General features: G+C 34.6%; 1 protein-coding gene across 1 annotated transcript; it reads right to left on the minus strand.

Annotated features, from left to right (window-relative positions):
- Positions 1 to 1506: 1506 nt before the first annotated feature.
- On the minus strand, positions 1507 to 18438 carry LOC144965831 (uncharacterized). The gene is made up of 9 exons (XM_078901599.1): positions 18345 to 18438; positions 15151 to 15414; positions 14640 to 14772; positions 12987 to 13077; positions 11986 to 12078; positions 8968 to 9184; positions 7373 to 7444; positions 6083 to 6328; positions 1507 to 3053 (listed from the first exon to the last, which is right to left on the minus strand). The coding sequence occupies exons 1-9, from the start codon at positions 18355 to 18357 to the stop codon at positions 2746 to 2748; spliced, it is 1437 nt and encodes a 478-aa protein (XP_078757725.1). The 5' UTR covers positions 18358 to 18438; the 3' UTR covers positions 1507 to 2745.
- Positions 18439 to 19639: the final 1201 nt, after the last annotated feature.

Below are 19639 nucleotides of genomic sequence, written 5' to 3' on the forward strand. Positions count from 1 at the left end.
CACAGTCTTTGAAACTTTGATCTTTTCACCCCCAATCAACACCTCAAGACCATCATTCACCTTCAACTGCCCTCTATTTCCCACAATCATCACTTCTGTTTTTGACTCATTCATTTTCAACTTGTTTGCATCCATCCACTCTTTTACATCCGTCACACATTCTTCCACACGTTTCACAATATTTTCGAGATTTTTAGTTTTATCAGTAGCATAAAGTTGCGCATCAGCTGCATGGAGATAGTAGTAGTAGTAGTAGTAGTAGTAGTAGTAGTAGTAGGAGGAGGAGGACGAGGACGAGGACGAGGAGGACGACGAGGAGGAGGAGGAGGAGGAGGACGACGACGACGACGACGACGACGACGACGACGACGACGACGACGACGACGACGACGACGACGACGACGACGACGACGACGACGACGACGACGACGACGACGACGACGACGACGACGACGACGACGACGACGACGACGACGACGACGACGACGACGACGACGACGACGACGACGACGACGACGACGACGACGACGACTACTACTACTACTACTACTACTACTACTACTACTACTACTACTACTACTACTACTACTACTACTACGGATAGACAATGGTACATCTATCATCTAGATTCGACTGTTTTGTGTACTCTTCACTCATAACATAAAATCTCTATTTCTACTTCTGCCACATGAAGTTATACTTCACTATCTATCAATTCGTTGTCTCGATCCTTCTCACTTTAGTACAACTGCCACTGCCATCATCTTATTTCATATATATTAAGACCAGAATTTGTCTCTTTTTCTAAATTCTAAATTCTTTTTTTTTTTTTGTTAACTTTTCTAATTCAATACTCTTACAAAAATGGAAACTCAGAAACAGAGACTCTGTAAGATGGGTATTCATTGGACTGGCACTTTAGTTCAAACAACTGTACAAAGAAAAAAAAAATCATCTAAAAATATAAGGATACAGTAGTTGACATCAATTCGCTGACCTCTTTTCTGAATAATGTCATAACCATTAATCTGAAACTATTATAATAGTTATAATTATAGATATACAGGACGTAAAGGAAAGGACTCTAAACAAAGTGGGTGTGGTCCTCTTGTCATTTGTTAAAATACAATGATTTCTGCCATGCGCAGAGCCAATTCTATTTTAATGGATTACTGGGTCTAAATCTCAAGTGTTTACCTTAGATACCTCTTAATTCTCTATAAAATAATCTCAAAAGTCTTTGCAATTTTTGCAATCATAAGAGTTGCAATGATATAAATCTTTATTTCAATGACAATGGTTAACTTTAGGCTTATAAAATTCACACTACTTTTCCCTTATAAACGCTAAATTAGTTTAAAACTAGATTTTAAAATTCCTGTGGAACGGTGGATGCACCCCCTTTTACCACAGACTTTTAAGCAAGTCAATTTTATAAGATTCATTTCAAACTTATATGTATGATATGTATGATTTTTCCAAATAATAATTATCAGGAAAAAATTATTTTTTTTTGTTTCACAACAACATTAAGTATTTATTTTATAGCTCATAAAAACAAGCAGTTTACAGTCAACAGTTCTGAAGTTACTTCCGGCTTGTTTTTACACAAGTCATGGGTGATATCAGAAATTTTAGATGTCAATAAGATACGATATAGCAGCGATACTAATATTTTAACAAGAAATAATGATTATCACTTCCCTCGTTTGATCTTATCTATGGAAACGGTGACTGCAATCATTCACAGCTTGATTGTTGCATTTATAAACACAACATGTATGAAGCTTGATGGTTTTGTAAATATAAGTCAATAACCCCGTGAGAAATATCTATTGAAAAAGTCTATTAACTTTGAATCGAGGGGAGGGAAAATAGAGAAAGATAGCGCCTCGCTTAACTAATCATCAGACAAAAAGAATGTATTGATAGAGATGATTTTCCTACTCATTAAACGAAAAGAGCGACTTCCCATATGACACTGTAATAACAGCTGATCGACCCACAGGAAATTCCTCTTCGTTGGATGTCTACTTATATTTAGGTCAATAAAAGAGCCTAAGAAAAATTGTACATTTTGAAATAAAAACATTTATTTCCGCTTAATTTGCATTTGGTTTGTTTGTCTGTTTTTATTTTTAAGGGTTTTACGGCACTTGCAACACATTAAGGTCATATCAGCACCAGCAAAAAGGAAGAAAACTGGATAGTAAAAAGTTCTAGAATTACAATTAAAGCATCCAAGAATAAGGCAGACAAAGGGGAATTGGGTCAAATAGGGAACAGACGTAGATTCCAAGAGCTCACCATCAGTGTACTTAGATTGAGATCACCTAAAAATCCTATCCAGACACAAGCACAGGTCCCCACGAAGAGGAATACACTCAAGTGTTTACAAATCATATATAATACATTTAATACAAAACATAATACAGTGCATAACAGGGAGATGATTTACAAGGAAAAAAATATCACCTCCAAAACCTAACTACACATTTGACTGTTTCCCTCCCAGCCAGTGTATCCGGCCAGAGCCAGGACAAAACCAAGTAATCTCATTCCAAGACAAAGACAGAAAGCATGTTGGAAAATAGATATAGGGGGATAGTGGACAAAGTATGTACCTCCCTGGCCACTATGGGAGTGCATTTGGTTTGGTTCAGCTTTACCTCTCCAAACAATCTTGATGCAAAATTAACACACTCGCATTCATAATACTGCCAGCATTAAAATATGAAATACACATTACAAAGATTCATAGTATGCTATAATAGAACAGTCAAGATTATAGTCACAGGTAAACAGTATCTTTCTGCTCAATACTCTGTTATCAACATTATCTTCTAGGCCTATAACAATTAAAAAGTTGTCTATCAATGCATCAATGACAGCTTCTCTATCAGTAGTCCCCATTTGTTTCAATTTCTCAGCACCATTCACGGGATTGACATCCAAACCAGCTTCTTCTTCTTCTTCTTCCTCTTCTTCAGAAATGTTTACTGCCTGTTTCAATTGCTGTGCAAAGGCTCTTTCCTTTTCTTGTCTTTTATTTTCTACGTAAAAATAAAAAGGGGGAAAAGAATTAAAAGAGTGTAGTCATAGAGATGAAACTTGCTCGAAACTGATAAACCACTAAAAAAAGGAGAAAAAATATCTAACAAATGAAAGCTGAGTACTTGCTAGATTTTCGATCAAAAAACTCTTTCTAAACATATGAGTGAGCTAAGCTTGTCATAACTGTAGAATCTGATTTTTTAGAGAATCACTTCTCATATGGACACTCAATGTAGTTTGATCATTTCATTCAACAAATTGTTGAATTTATATCAAAATTTCACAACATGGTTAATTATATACGTTATGTTTACATTAAAATTGCACCAAAGATCCAATTTTTTATTTTTTATTTAAAAAAAAAAAATGTTTTGATATAGAGCATTAGATTCGACAAGTAGATGCTTTAATCGACATTGTGATTTTATCAATTTAGGATAGATGATGAGCCAATGATTAACACTGAGAAAAAATGATAGCTAATGAGAATGTGAGACTATCTACCAGTGATATTTCATAAATGGAACCAATGACAGAGTTTATAAAATGAATTACTGGCATATAATACAGACCACTGTAAAAGACTTCTTCAAATTCAAAGCCTTAAAACCATCAATTTCCTAATCTTCTTGAATCTTGAACCTTTTAAGGACCCCCAAAAGTTATGATTCTCTCCACTTTTCAAATTTCCTTTATCTTTTTTTCATGGTCAGGTGTACCTACACGACATAAATATCAACATTTTACCATCCTACTTGCAATGATGACGTATACAGTGCAACCCTTGGATAAGAAATCGCCCATGACCAGAAAATTATTTTATCCAGGATTTTCAGATGGCGGAAAAAGGGTGTGTGGTCAAATCTGTGATAACAACAATGCGATGTGGGCCAGTGCCTGTGATAAGACATCAATCTTTAGTGTGTAATGTCAGTGTTTAGATCATAAACAGTGCTCGAATACCATTTTTGCTGTCGTTTCTTCATTTATCCAAGCTTGGGATTGGCATGAGTGCAGCTGTTTTTTTAAATGGCATTGAACAATACAAAGGAATGTGTCTTGATCCTTGATTCTTTCTTGATTCGCAGCAATTGACATTTCAGTAATGACACTGTTAACTGGCTGCCAAGGTCCCAATGGTCAATTTCGACTTTAACTCACTCAACCCGATTATATCCGTAGCTTACCCAGGTTACTTTTACCCCATGCCTATTTTTTACATTTTTCTTAGACAAATTATAGGCGTAGTATCAAAGCTAAAGTTTTTAGTTTTTGCATCATAATGGTAGTTGAATAAAACCAACTATGCACATGCTCATTTTTAATACATTTTTTCCAATTTTGAAAAGTAGCAAAGATCTCTAGGATTGAGTGAGTTAAATTCCTTGTGTGACCATATAGCAGCCCTGGGTAGTGCTGTTTTTGTACCCAATGTCAACAGCGATAAAGTAATTTATTTGGTAGGTCAACACGTGGTTGTGTTGAAAAGTAACAAAGTCATCTCATCGGCTATGAGTATGAGTAGGCTTTTTATTGTCTTAGAGTACAAGATAACGCTTGTCGGAAATGATTTTGTCTATTTAGTTAGATTGCTTTGCATCAAGCGTCAGTGTCAACTGCCGATTAATCCTATATCGATGTAGCTAAACAAGGATTTTACAAAATGGTATATGTCGCTATTTTGTTGTTTTTTTTATTACTATTACTGATAAAACAAACAAAAAATTGGGACCAGTGGTCAATTTTGCTATCCAGGGCTTTACAATACTCAGGAATGTCATTATCCAGAGGTTGCAATAAAATTGTAGACCATGGAAAAATTTGGCCTCACCGCTTACATGCTATCTACAGGTTACTGACAGCTCTTTTAAAAAATGAGCTTTATATAGCGCAATATCCAGGAAATATGCTCAAAGTGCTTTACAAGGGGTCCCTGGTCAACAGCAACATTTAACATGTAGGATGAGACATGACGCCTGTTAGGCGATATTACAATTTTTTGGACAAAGACAACGCTGTTAACGGCCAGGTACTCATTTTACACCTGAATACAGTGAGAGAATGTGAGTAAAGAGCTGTTTCCAAGGATTCAACTATGCACCGTGCACGACATTCGAACCCAGGACCTTCCGATCTGAAAGTGAGTGTCATACCACTAGACCACATAGCTGCACAGCTCAGTTGGTAGAGCAATCGCTTCACATGCAAAGGGACCAATATCAATCCCAGATGAAGTCGAGATTTTTTCTTCTTCTGACACCCGCCCCTTCTTATCCCTTGCAGTGATTGGGTGGCTGGACCTGTTAGATCTTGTGGAAAGTACTTTGCAATAGACTAGTGTCTATACAGGAAGTAGCAAGCAATTGCTATTGTCCATTTCACACCATAGAAATTGGGGTGAACTCCGGCTCTATGGGCCTAATGGCTCAGAAGGACCACTTACTTGCCACCTATAAACCACAAAGTTCCAATAACCAAATATAATGAGATTAATTTTTTATTCCCAAATGTTTGTGGTGACAGCTATAGTGCATAATAAAGGAAGAAAGAAGGAGATAAGCAAGAAGCATTGTTCATTTGTTAATTCTTCATCTGAAATAGGATATCAGAAACTGGGATTAAATGAGGACAGGCTTAATTTACATTCACATTCATTCACATAAACATAAGAGCTTCCAAAAAAGAACAATGTACTAAACACTGAATGTTTCAGGCTCAAAACCCTTCTTCAGCCAATGACCAAAAAATTTTTTTTTTAATTGAGGACAAGAAGTGTCAAATATTTCTCTACCATCTGTCTCAATTTTAAATTGTCTGTGCTGATCAAAAAGTTTTAATAGTGCCCGCTGCCTATCAAATGTTACATCTCACCCAACAAGTTCACTGTGCTGTGCTGTTGGCTTAGGAATCCTTGTAAATCACTTTAAACAAATCAAGTGGATAGTGCGTTTTATAAAAACCAATGTTTCTTGATTATTTCTTTTCCTTAAAAACACATGTGAAATAATAATTTTTTTTAATGAGATACCTTTATCCAGGAACAGATCCACAGCTTTATCTACATCAAGTCCAGTTGTACACAAATACGATTCTATCACATGCTGTCTGCTCTCTCCTGTCTTGAGCATAAAATCTCTTTTCTTATCAGCTAAAACATCTTCTCCCCTTTTCTCTTTACTGATTACAGGATTCCTTGGTGCGGCCCTATTACTGTAGGTTGCAAATTGTGTTTGATCATTTTTATCTCCTTCCACTGAAGAGTCTGACGAATAGCCTGAAAAAAGGAGATGGTATTGTGAATTTCAAATTTCAAAATATTATCTATCTATCTCTATAAAAATACTTGACAAAGATGAACAACACAGATTTAAAAAGATGAATAGTCATACTCTATAATGAAAAATCCAAAAATATTCCACGAATCTTATTACGGTTTACTTTTTCTTTTTTTTTTTATTGGCTGAGAAAGGGTTTTGTCAATATCATTTTTGTTTTCAATAAATTTACAGGCCAAAGCAGCCCAATTTTATTTTATCAAATTTATAAATTTTTGTTGAACTATGTAGAGGCAATTTTAAATCTTTTTAAGACTTTGCAAAGGTTGACAAATGAATTAATGCGCAATGGTCACAACAATAACAATGATCTTACTTTCTCTTATACATGATGTTAATGTTATCATATCGTACATCTTAAAATTTAAGATAAATCAAAATACAGAAGAAAAAAAAGATGCAAAGTGTATGAGTTGCACTGTGAGAGTGTGTGACTATTATGGCAATTAATGATGGCTTTTGGCAATTTTCATTGCTTAGACTTTTAATAAATACACAATGTTTCCAAATACAAAATGAAAATAACTTACCACAAACAAAATAAAAACTGACTTTGGAGAGATGAAAACTAAAGTAATAGCATAATTATTTCTCATTAAGATAAAAAAAATGCCTTTTTGGCCAACGAGTCGGGTCATAAGACAGGTTTAAAAAAGCTTTTAATCTTTTTATCTAGAGCGAACTTATTTTTTTTTTTTTATCATACACTTCAACATCAAGATTATTTATTATAGATGACAAAAGAATGAAGACAGATTTTCCACTTTAATTCAATACCAGTCTGGTCCCACTACGTCACGTCAACAAATTTAATTTCTTGTCAGTATCATGTTTAGATTGTAAAATTGAACTATGTGTGTGTCAAAGGAAATACATTCTTTTAAAAATTTACTTTTCATTGAAAATTGATAAATATGTCTAAATTTGCTAGCAAAAAAAAAAAAGAATCACATTGAATATATTACTTTAAAATAAATTCTTACCCTCCTTATCTTTTTTTACTTCATCTTCATCAGAATCAGTGGATTCTGATTTGTCTTCATCACTCGACGAACCTGTGCAAATTAAACAAAAACTGTATGATGTGCCACATTAATAGCCTTGTTCTCTTTCAACTTCTTTTTCCTCGGCATCCTTATCCTTTTATTTGGAATGATTTTAACTTTTAATATGAAATCATAAGATTAAAAGACAGGCTTATTTTCAACAAAGGATACAATATAATGTGACGTTAATGGTATATTTGGTATATTGTCTCCTTTTAAAACAAAGTCAAATGGTTAGTAAACGAATGAGTAACAATAGACTCAAAATTCTGGCCCCAAAGTTTAACTAAGTCTAAAGAGATATATTTGCACTCATTAACCCTTTTGACTGAGGCGTGAATGAATACCTCTATATATATATACATATATATATATATATATATATATATATATATAATATATATATATATATATATATATATATATATATATATGTATATATATATATATATATATATATATATATATATATATATATATATATATATATATATATATATATATATATATATATACATATATATATATATATATATATTTATATATAAGCATTGATGGATATTATAAGAGTGCTAATACAAAAAGGCACATACACTCGAGCACGCAAATCTCGAAATCACGGAAATCTCAAACTCGGTACAATTCCCCGTTTTAATCACTCTATTCTGTTAGTATTGGCAACATGGAAATCTTGTGTGTGTGTGTCTGTGTGCTGAACTGAGAGGGAATTGTGAAGCATGTTTGACCAGCACCAGCACACCACCCAAGACTCCATTGTTACCTCACTTAATAGTACTTAATCTGAGGTGCCAGTACCATCGCAAATAAATGACCAGTATCACAGGGATGGGAGACTTGGCAGTGATTGCCTTAGGCAGTAACTGTCACATATTAAAATGATGCAAACAATTAGGCATGGGGAAGGTGTGTGAGACCAATGCCCTCCCTTTCTCTTTAGCCTGCTATGGGTAAGAGGGTGTTAAGTGAGGAATTAGGTACCGGATTCGTAGGTAATGACGTTGCGTGCTTAGAGTGTAATCTACAATGCGATATGCTGGCTTTTTCTTTTTTTATCAAGCACACGCAGTGGGAATTGTCATTCCATTTCTGTATTTGAACAAGACAAGACACACTAAATGCGACACCAGTGAAAAATTCTCTTCATAATTTTGTAAAAGATGGCAGAGAAAAGGAAATTAACAGAGTTCACAATAACGGAGAGTTATCATTATAATATTACTTTTATCAAGACCACCCACATTTACCTCCCTCATATCCTCTGTAAAATACTCAACACGGAAAACTCGAAAACATGGAAATCCTGAACAAATAGGCTGGGCCCGACTTGTTTGAGATTTCCGTGTTCGAGTGTATTAGGTGACTTCGACTATAAGATATCTGACAATGATACTGAAGCTGTGTTTCATATGGCCTGATTTAAATGAAACATTTAACCACATAAATTGTGAAAAATCATTTAATCAACATTTCGTCTAATGTATCTTTTGAATTTAAAAACATATTTTACTTACCACTGTCATCATCATTAGTACATCTATAATCTGGTTTTAACACTGATTTCGTTGAAGTTGTAGACCGTAATTTAGAAGCAGAGGTAGTTGTAGAAAAATTGTTGACTCTTGGAATGGACGTGATGCTCTCCGTGTCCTTAGCACAAGTGATTATGCATTCAATGAGGGATCTGTCATTACGATAAATCACAAACTCCTTGAAGTCTTTGGGACAGCCCTGGTATATTTGGAATGAATATTATCAGTGACCCACCATCTCAAAATGGTATTATTAAACTGGATGCCAAAAAGAGAATTCAAAGCTAAAATGATCAGAAATATAAAATTTTTTGGTTTTCGCATCATATGAAACTGTATTCATTCTCCTTAACTCAGAGATGCAATCTTCAAAAATCTTACTTACTTACTTACTTATCTGAACCAGCGACCATCTGAGCTCTAGCCCTTCGGTGCCATGACGTTGAAGTTAAACGTCTTTTGTAGTTGTTCCAGGTGACTATAAAGTGTGTTTTCTTCAAGAATCAAAAATGTGTAATTTGGGAGGAAAATATGTGTAATTTTAACAACAACAATGTGATCCAGCATTGTCCCCATTTCATGAGTAAAATTGAACATCGTACTCTGAGTTCTGAGTTAATTAAATAATATTCCAACAATAAAGAAAAATATTTCCATTTTTAAATTGAGTTTTTCTTGAAACTCATATTAATTCAAGGAAATGGCAGCTTATAAAAAATACTTAATCTTCAAAGATTTTTGTATTTTTTATGATGACACCATTTGTAAAAATTCGTAATTTTCATAATAGTTGGCATCTCTACTAATTAAACTTGAAATTGGAAAGTTAACTCAAGTTTCATACTTTTGGCTACAGATTTGATTTTAAGAATCTAAATAACCCTGTTAGAACACTGTTTTGGAGTGGTTGCCCATATTCATTAACAATAAGATATGAATTGCAGATTACAGATTGAATAACAAATCAGTCCCTTTGACATTAATAATTGACAGATTGTCATAATCATAATAGGAATTCCGATAGTTCGGTAGATGGAGCAGTCGCTTCATATAATGCAAAGGGATTGGAATCGAGCCAAGGGAAAGTTGAGGTTTTTTTAAAAATTATATTTCTGATCCTCCTGTCCATCCAGCAGTGATTGGGTAATTTGTTCTGTTAGATCTGACAGAATGTAATCTGTAAAAGTGATTTAGTATTTTATCCAATGGGTAGCAAGCATTTGCTATTATCTGTTTATTCCGGGATAAACTCTGGCTTCATGGGCCTTGAATGACCCTGAAGGACTGATCCCCCCCCCCCCCCCCCCCCCCCCCCCCCCATAAAACATGATGCAGCAGAGTACTATTGGGTCGTAGAGAAAACTAAACAATTTTAAACACTATTTAACAAGACTTGGTGTCGGCCGATGGCACATTTAAAAAATCTAAAAATTTCTGAAACAATGATGAAATAAATTGTAATTTTAGATTTCTTCCTATATTCTTTCTGTCACTAATGCTACAAACCTACAGAACATTGCTAAAACATGTGAATGAACCCAACAAAGCAAAAAAAATTTTGATTTCTGCCAATGAAAACCATTTTAAACTGCCTTAGAGTCAAAAATGTTATTGAATGATTTTTTTTTTAATGCATTCAATGACACTATTATCATTATTTTTATGATTATATATATTATATTCTTCCGCTATCACAAGTATCGAATTTCTACTTCTTTTAAGTTTTAAAGAGCAGTTTGAAAACATAAAATCCTTATTATTATGAAGATAAAATTTCTTCTCATTTGGTTATATAATTAAATATCAAACTTTCTTATACATAAGGATAGACAGCATGAAGTTGAACAGTGAAATGATAAAGAAAGCAGTTTTGGAAATTTCCCTGAAAAAAACACTTCCCTTTCAAAAATTGATAAAAAGTTTCAGACTGTATAAAATTATCCATAAACAAGGTTATTGATTTAGTTGTTTTGAAGTGAAGTATAAATTTTGAGAAATGAATACAAGAGGCAATTTTTATGATAAAACATTTATATACGCAATTACCTGAAATGATTTGAGATGAATTGTGAAAAATGAGTGGCAAATGACTAAATGAAGATCGAGCCCCGTTAAGTTGAGAGGCTTTAAGAAACTGATGGTTTCAATTTAAAAAAAGGAGAAATCTAGTGTATTACAGTTACAGAGATCTGGTACCCAGAATCTGGTAACCAGAATGATGTCAATCTTTTTCAGTAGAATAAAAATTATAGTGGCCATCATCTATAATATACCGTTTCAGGGACAACATTTACAGGAAATGGTTATTCAATTTTTAGTTTTTCACATACACACATAAACATTTAAAAAACAAAAAAAATCTGACAACGTTTTAAACTATCTGAGCTTGTTTGCTAAGTTTCTCCATGAGCATAGGATGGAATGTTTCTTCCAGAGTGATCATTTTTTTTCTGGATTCTAAAATAAATAAGGGCTGGAATAAAATTACATTGAAGAATATTTTAGATTTATGTTATATTTTTAAATAAAACTTGTAATATAAAATCTTTTTATAAGGTGATATAATTCGTGCCAGTTGGGTTATGAAAATGAAGACATCAGAAGTAAAGAGCATTCCTTTTTCTGTTTTATGCTTTTAAAATGACCTGTCAAACATAAGCAGGTTAAGTTCTATGTAAGGTGGGGATTCTTGGCAAGTTTTAACAGAGAACATTTATGGATAAAACTGTAAACTTACCACAACATATATGTTTTAATAAAGAACATTTATGGATAGAACCGTAAACTTACCACAACATATATGTTTTAATAGAGAACATTTATGGATAAAACTGTAAACTTACCACAACATATATGTTTTAATAGAGAACATTCATGGATAGAACCGTAAACTTACCACAACATATATATTTAAATAGAGAAAATAATGGGTAAAACTGTTAACTCACCACAAAAATTGTCATTTGATAAAGGACATTATGAATAGAACAGTAAACTCACCTCAACAGAGTCATAAAATCTCCAACCTTTATATGGCAAACTTTTTTCAGGTTCCCTTTGGAGAAGGCGATCTGTAACACCTTTACGGTACACCTAAAACATATTAGATAGGAATAGAGAAGTGAATCCTATGTACAGAGCCAGAAAAAAAACAAGAAAGAAAAATACAAGAGAAAAAAAACCACCCCAAAAATATCAGATTTCATCGACCAGTGATTGAACCTCAGGTCTCTTTCATCTTGGCAAAAACTATCAAACCTGGGACCTAGCGAGATCTTCCAAAGGTTTGAAAGCACTGCATTGTGAAATGTAAAACGTTAACAGTGTGAAGAGAAATTTGCAGACATACAGTTATTAATTTTTCTTTTTTCTTTCAATAGAATTTAATCAGCATCAGAGGAAACAATTCATATAAAAAGTTATAAAATCATTTTCAATTTTTACTCAGTGTTCTCTAAGTTAAATCAGATTAATGCATTATTCAATCAAGTAGTATGCATATTTTCAAACAATAACAGAATTTTTAGGTGTTGAAATTCAGTTACGCCACAAAATATACAAGATACTAAAGCATTCATTTTCAATCCCTCTGATTTTTAACAATGTCATTATTCTGTGTATTTTCATCTCTTATAACAAATACAGTACTCGCTTGGTTTTAGGATGCTGAATTCCAGCACATTCTACAATATGGTACACTGGAGCTGGGTGATTGAATTTCATTAATCTGATAAATCATTACCTCTCATGAGCATCGGAGTCTAGCACGCTTTTTGGCTTCACATGAGGTCGTGTTAAAATCTAATAAGTACTGGAGTCTTTTTTGAAAATTGGCATACAAATATAAAATATTGAAAGTAATCAATGCCACTTTTAAAATATCCAATAAAAGTATATATCGTGAAACAATCTCTTGTTTCTCTGTAATTTTTCATTATAAGGTTATTTAAAATATTGTCCAAATATATCACATAAATTTTACTTTTTAAATTTGTACTCACTTTTGAACTTCCAAGGATAACTCTCGCCAAAACAATGAAAGATTCATTCCCTCCTTTCTCTGTATATTTAACACACTTAAGAGGGTTATCGCTGTGAAGAAATATATATTACCACTATTGTTGTAAGAAAAGTTAAATCCAGTTATTATCTGAGTCTAAGGCAATTAGTCATAAATCAAAGTTGAAACCTATTCTTCTTCTTCTTCTTCGTCTTGTGGAAACCTCCAATATTGTCGAGGATCACTCCACAGTTTGTGGGGTTTTACATTTTAAACTTGCTAAAACTCTGCACATAAAAAACCCCATAGATTAAAAAGTCACGTTGTGAACTCTAGCAATCGCGTGAAGGCATGTTGGCAACCGTTTTCAGCCACTTCAGCTGGGAGGCTATTCCATAGTCGGGCAGTGGAAGGGAAAAACGAATACATGTGGGCGTCTGTTTTTGATGTTGGGATGGTTACTCTTGCTGTGTGTCCCCTCGTATTTCTTGTGCCGATATCTTTGATGTCGTTTGGAAGTTTAAGGCACGAATTTTTGTAGTAGATCTTGTGGAACAATTTAAGTTTATCTATCTTTCTTCTCTTTTCCAGAGATTCAAGGCCAATCCATTGTGATATTTCAGACGCACTTGAGAAAGGATCAAATGTGTTTGTGATGCGTCTTGCTGTTTTTCTTTGGATGTTTTCTAAGGTGTCGATGTTTTTCTTTGTATATGGGTCCCAAATTGAGCTGCCATACTCCAAAATTGGTCTAACAATAGTTTTAAAAGCAAGGGTTTGAGTTGTGATTGGGCATTTGTTTAAATTGCAGATGATGTAAGCACTTGTTTGATTTGCCTTTGAAGCCAGGTGACATATGTGGTCATTCCATTTGAGGTTTTTAGCAAACTCAATGCCAAGGTATTTTGCTGTCTTTACATGTTCCAGGTTTTGACCATGAAGTTGGTATTCAAATGTAATAGGTGCTTTCTTATTTGTGATGGTTAGAACATTGCACTTTGATACGTTAAATTCCATTTGATTTATTGTTTCCCATTCTTGTAATTTAGCTAGATCGTCATTTAGTGTTTTGCAGACGTCTGTTGTTCTTATCTGATTATATAATGCTGTGTCGTCAGCAAAGAGGCACACTTTTGACCTTATACCTCGTGGAAGATCATTTATGCACACTAAAAATAGGACGGGCCCAAGGACTGAGCCCTGAGGTACGCCCGATGTCACCATCCCGATAGTGGAAGTCTCGCCGTTGACAAGAACTTGTTGGGTGCGATTGTCCAGAAAAGTTGCAATCCATTGTAAGGTTTTGTTCCTGATACCAACGTTATACAATTTCTGGATTAACCGATGGTGAGGAACCAAAATTCAAACATGTAAGTTGATGATTAAGATGTGAAGTGAAGGACACATGACTTCATTACGCATGCCAATGTCACATTTTTTTATAGCTTTATAGCAGGGTAATCCCAAAAGTAAAGCTGCAAGCAGGCTTGAAAAATTAACACATTCATAAAAACTAAATCTACTAACTCTTTAAACTTCAATATGTCAAGATTATTCCAATTTACAAATTGACAACTTTATTCCATAAATTTATCTGTATCAGAGCATTCCATGCATTTCTTAATTTATATTGATCAAATTTGTTGGAAAATACCTGAAATATATCCCTTGTCCAAATCGACGACCTGTTTTTGATAATCGAGCATCCAGACCCTCTGCACAAATGAAGTCTTTTTTCGCTGTGGTTCCATGATAAAGATATTTCTCATTCATTTCAAAGGCAGGGTCTGGAAACAGAATTTTTAAAAAAGTAGTCCTTCAGAGCCATTAGGTCGATGAAGCCGGAGTTTATTCCGGTTTCTATCACGTGAAATGGAAAAAATAATTGCTTGCTACTCTTTGGATAGGACGCTACAAAGTACTTTTCACCAGATCTAACAGACCCAGCTACCCAATCATTGCTAGGTGGACAGGGTAGTCAGAAAAAAAAAAAAAGAATAGTCAATTAAATTTCAGAACACAAGTTTTAGCTGATATATTATAATGATAGTGTTTTGAAACTGCACATAATTAAAGAAATTCAACTTTCTACAAAATTCTAAATAATTATTTAACTTGTTTCATTGACTAGGTAGCTATCCATCATTAAGACTGAGATAAAGTACCTTGAGGTTTCCTCTTTTTTAGCCACTTTCTCTCTGCAACATACTTATGCCATAGGAGATGATTTTCCAATTGCTCTATTTTAATGACCTTTAAACCAACATTTTTGAAGTCAACAGCAATCTCTTTAAACTTTTCATGACCTCGGTCAAGTTCAGTTAAACGATAGGTGTTGTCACTTTCCCTTGGTTCGTGGAGATCTGCTGGTTTTTGAAGGGTCATTCCCAGCCCTGCAAGACTAAAGCATGCCCCTTCAGTCACTTGCTCTGTGGATTGAAAAAGAGAAAAAATCAATATTATATAGTAAAATCAATCAAATGAATGAAAGTAAAGAAATTGTATGCCACTTTTAATGAGACAAATATATTATTTTGAAGCATTTCCATTTTCCCATAAAGTGGGGTTGTTTTCCTCAAAAATATGTTTTAAATTAGAAAATTAAGGAGGGTGAGGAAAAATGATACCATAAAATGAATTCAGGTGATAAAGGCAGAGGGGGGGGGGAGGGTTCCCCCCTGAAAAGAAAAGAAAAGAAAAAAATGTAAGAGGGGGGGGGGGGGGGGGGTTCGGGGGAGGATCTTACTCCCAGAAGAATTGCCATTAAAATGATTTGGGGGCTCTAAAGCACAGTTTATTGTGTGTTGGCATTTTTCCAAAAATTTGAAAAATTTAATCCTTTTGAAATTGAATTTTATTACAATTAGGTTTTCTTTTCTCTTTGACATTATGAAACATATGTGCCAAATATAGATCTTCTTGATAGTGTAGTAATGTTTAAATTTAAAAATTTGTTCATTAAAAGAACAAAATGCTTGGGCCTCTAGATCAAAATTGTTCAGTTGAAGATATTTAGCTTTCCATTTTCCTTTTGAAATTCACCCACAACATATATTATACCTGACTGACCCGATCCGTGTAAATGTCATGCATCGGAGAAACAACCTATTTTAAGCAAAATCTAAGGATTCAATGACGCTTGATGACCAAAAACAAAAGAAACAAAAATGTGACGAAAATGTTTTCTGACAATGGTCAGAATTTCTCAAGTGATCAGGGAGGGAATTTCCTACCCTTATTGCACTTGGAAAAAAAGACTGAATGTGTGCATTCACTCAGAAATGGGGTTGCTGATGGTAACACTCCTTTCTGATATTGAGTGGTCTTTGATTGGGATGGCATTTTGTATCTGTAAAGTGCTGTGTAAAACTCCTAGTGGAGTATTACACACAGAGGGTGGTGGGCACAATTGTGCGCGCACGTGGTTAGTCTTTGCGTACGTGTGAGTTGAAGGCATCCACAGTTTTACATGTGACCACACTTATCCAGCTGATTTCAGTCCTTAATATTATGAACTAGAAATGAGTGTTTGTACTGGTTTGTTATTGCCTGTATAATTTTGAAGTTGCAACTGTTATTTTACATTGTGCAACTTGTGTTTACGGTAAGTTGTTCCAAGTTCCACCACGACCAGGCCCTTGACAATCTTGAACAATAGGATGAGTCTGGCGTCTCTTCTTCGCTCCATTCCCAGTTGGTTCAGCATCTGTTAACACTGCTAGTTTGCCAGTAGTCCTTTGCCACGATTGCTCGTCCTTTTCCAGATATGGATCCCATGCTGCAGCTGTATATTCTAGCACTGAACGTACAGACTCTTGTATGCTTGAGATCCATCTGGCATTTCCTGAGATTCTGCCTCAAAAATCCTAATGTTCAACAGTCTTTTGGTGTTATAATGTTGATATGCTTTGCTGATTTCAAGTCGCTCCTGAGCTGGTAATCTAGATATGGGTGACTGTCAACTTCCTGTTGGATATGGTTGTCTAAAGTATACATGTGAGTGTGTGTTCTTGGATCTACTGATGAGGAGGATAAAGCACTTCATCGTGTTAAATTGCGTTGAATTGTACTAACAAACCTTTAAAGAAGATAACCAATGACAAAGTCAGAAGAGAGATTGCTAGTTATTGCAACCGTCCAACACAAAATTTAATTTAGTTTTCTTCCCTTCTTTTAAAAAAAAAAAAATTATATATAATCTTCAATTATTCCTAGGGAGACTGCGATTTAATCTTCTGATGTAGGGTAAAGCAGTTTTTTCATTATTAGAACTGTCTTTATGTTGTGGACTGGAGTTTTTGTTTGTTTTTTTTTGTTTTTTAAAATTGTTTTCTTTTGGTCTCCCAAGCAAAAATGTCTTGCTTTGAATTAGGAAACCAGATTTTGGCTTCTTAGCGTAAATTCGTACGTTTAATGAACAGTTTCTTTATACTGAGGAGGAGAGTTGTTTACTATTTATTTATTACTTGTTTGGTTGTTTTTTCTGTTGTCTTGATTTATGTTTTGTTGTTGTTTTATTATTATTTAGGCCTTGTGATAGTATTATCATGCTCACCCCCCCCCCCCCCCCCCCCCCCCCCCCCCCCCCCCAAAAAAAAAGTCAGATGAGAGATTGTTGGTTATCGACTGTCCAATACAAAAATTACTTGAGCTTTCTTTTTTTCTAATATTTTTCCATTTTTGTTAAGTGGACACCATGATTTTGGTCTTCCAAATTAAAGCCGTATTTTCATTATATAGAACTGTTACTTTATGTTGTGGGTTTTTATCCCCCCCCCCCCCCCCCTTCATCAAAGAAAGAGAGAAAAGACAGAAGTGAGATTGCAAGCCAGAAGTTATTTTTCTTTTCTGTCTTCAATTTTCTATTAGTTTCAATAATTTGTTTACTTTCTTTATCATTACAAAGCCCTTGAAAAAAAGCAATTTAAAAAAAAAAGAAAAAGAAAGAAGAAAAGACAAGAACAGCAACAAAACCAAACAAGTAATAATTAAATATCTAGATAGAATTTTTAAAAACTCTTCAATATAAAGAAACAGCTCCATAAACCAAAATCTTGGTCTCCCTAGCCTCTACCAAAACAAAACAAAAAAACCAATGTTGCAAATCGGTTACTAGGACAGATCCATCACTCTGCAGGGCCCACTTCTTTGAGAAAGACACGAATTTAGAGTAGGCTAACCTAAAGTGTAAGAGACGTTGCAGTTATGCGCAGACTGGAAGGCAAGTATTGGATTAAAGCCGTATTTTCATTATATAGAACTGTTACTTTATGTTGTGGGATTTTATTTAGCACGTTCTTGTAATACCTCCGACTGGAAAACAAATTTAAAAGTCTGTAACAACAAACTGTTTACTTACTTGCAGAATTCATAACGAATGAAGACGTAAATTAATGAAAATACTGTTTTTGATTTGCCTGCCAAGTTTCAGTTTCTTAAAACGAAACGCTTTCTTGGAATTCACAAAGTTTATTTTTAGCAACAATTCGTGTCTCTGGAGATGTCCGGGGTGAAAAGGTTCGCACTCTTCCTCTCCCCGCTCTCTCTCTCTCTCTCTCTCTCTCTCTCTCTCTCTCTCTCTCTCTCTCTCTCTCTCTCTCTCTCTTCTCTCTCTCGCTTGATTTATATATTTTTGATCTTCTTCTTCTTCGTCTTCTTCTTCTTCTACTACTACTACTACTACTACTACTACTACTACTACTACTACTACTACTACTACTACTACTACTACTACTACTACCTCCATTAAGGCCAAAGCTTCATGCTGAAGATTGTATGGCTGTCTTTTCAGTACGGGAGTTGTAGAGGGAAGCAGGGAGCGATTTTTTAAAAAAAGTTATCAGTTGAAAGGGCTTGTTTACAAGTGGTTGGTAGGGAGTTCCAAAGTCGGATGGTGGAGGGGAAGAAAGAGTAAAGATGGTGGTTCGTTCTTGAGTGGGGGATTTCAAAATTAAACGCTGAGTATCTTGTTGTTATGTTGTTGTTCCGTTTCAAATGGCTAGTTGGAATTTCGAGTTTTCCGTTTTGATGTCGTTTTACATTTCATCAAATTACTCTCTCTCTCTCTCTCTCTCTCTCTCTCTCTCTCTCTCTCTCTCTCTCTTTCTCTCTCCGTCCTCCCCCCCCCCCCCTCTCATTCTTGCGTTGCACACACACACACACATACACAGATACACCCACACACCCACACATACACACGCACATCTGCACCTTCATACACACACGAACGATGTAACTGTAATTTTTAAGTTGATAGGCATTTTGTGCTGAGTTTATTTATGTGCCCTATTTTAAAACCTGAGATGGCGTCGTGGACAAATCTAGAACTATTCAATTCATTGAACTCTTCAGAGAGGAGTGTCTCTGGAATGTCAAGGGCAAGGGTTATTCTTATAAATTAAAAAGGGAATGGGCATATGATGAGCTGTTGGATGTTGTTATTTTATCCTGACACTAACAGGGATACAGTGTGCACAAAGATAAACAATTTGAGAACCAGAGATGTCTTCATCCATACACAAATAATTCCAGTATAATCTTAGTTCTTGCAATAAATTTGTGTGAGTGAAATTATATCTTTTACGAAGCCACTGTTTCGTCCATATGGACCTATTTCTTTTATTGACTTTCTTCGTGTTAATGCAGAATAAACTA

The sequence above is a fragment of the Berghia stephanieae genome, chromosome 2, assembly GCF_034508935.2.
Source record: "Berghia stephanieae isolate SIO BIC M18660-M18661 chromosome 2, UCSD_Bste_1.3, whole genome shotgun sequence".
NCBI lineage: Eukaryota > Metazoa > Mollusca > Gastropoda > Nudibranchia > Aeolidiidae > Berghia > Berghia stephanieae.

Bases quoted from the DNA above. Each gene is read 5' to 3' on its own strand.
- LOC144965831 (XM_078901599.1), bottom strand. The intron at 12,079-12,986 runs GTGAGTACAAAT...AATATGTTTTAG, and splicing joins TTATCCTTGGAAGTTCAAAA to GTGTACCGTAAAGGTGTTAC. The intron at 9,185-11,985 runs GTGAGTTTACTG...CAAATATACCAG, and splicing joins GATTTTATGACTCTGTTGAG to GGCTGTCCCAAAGACTTCAA.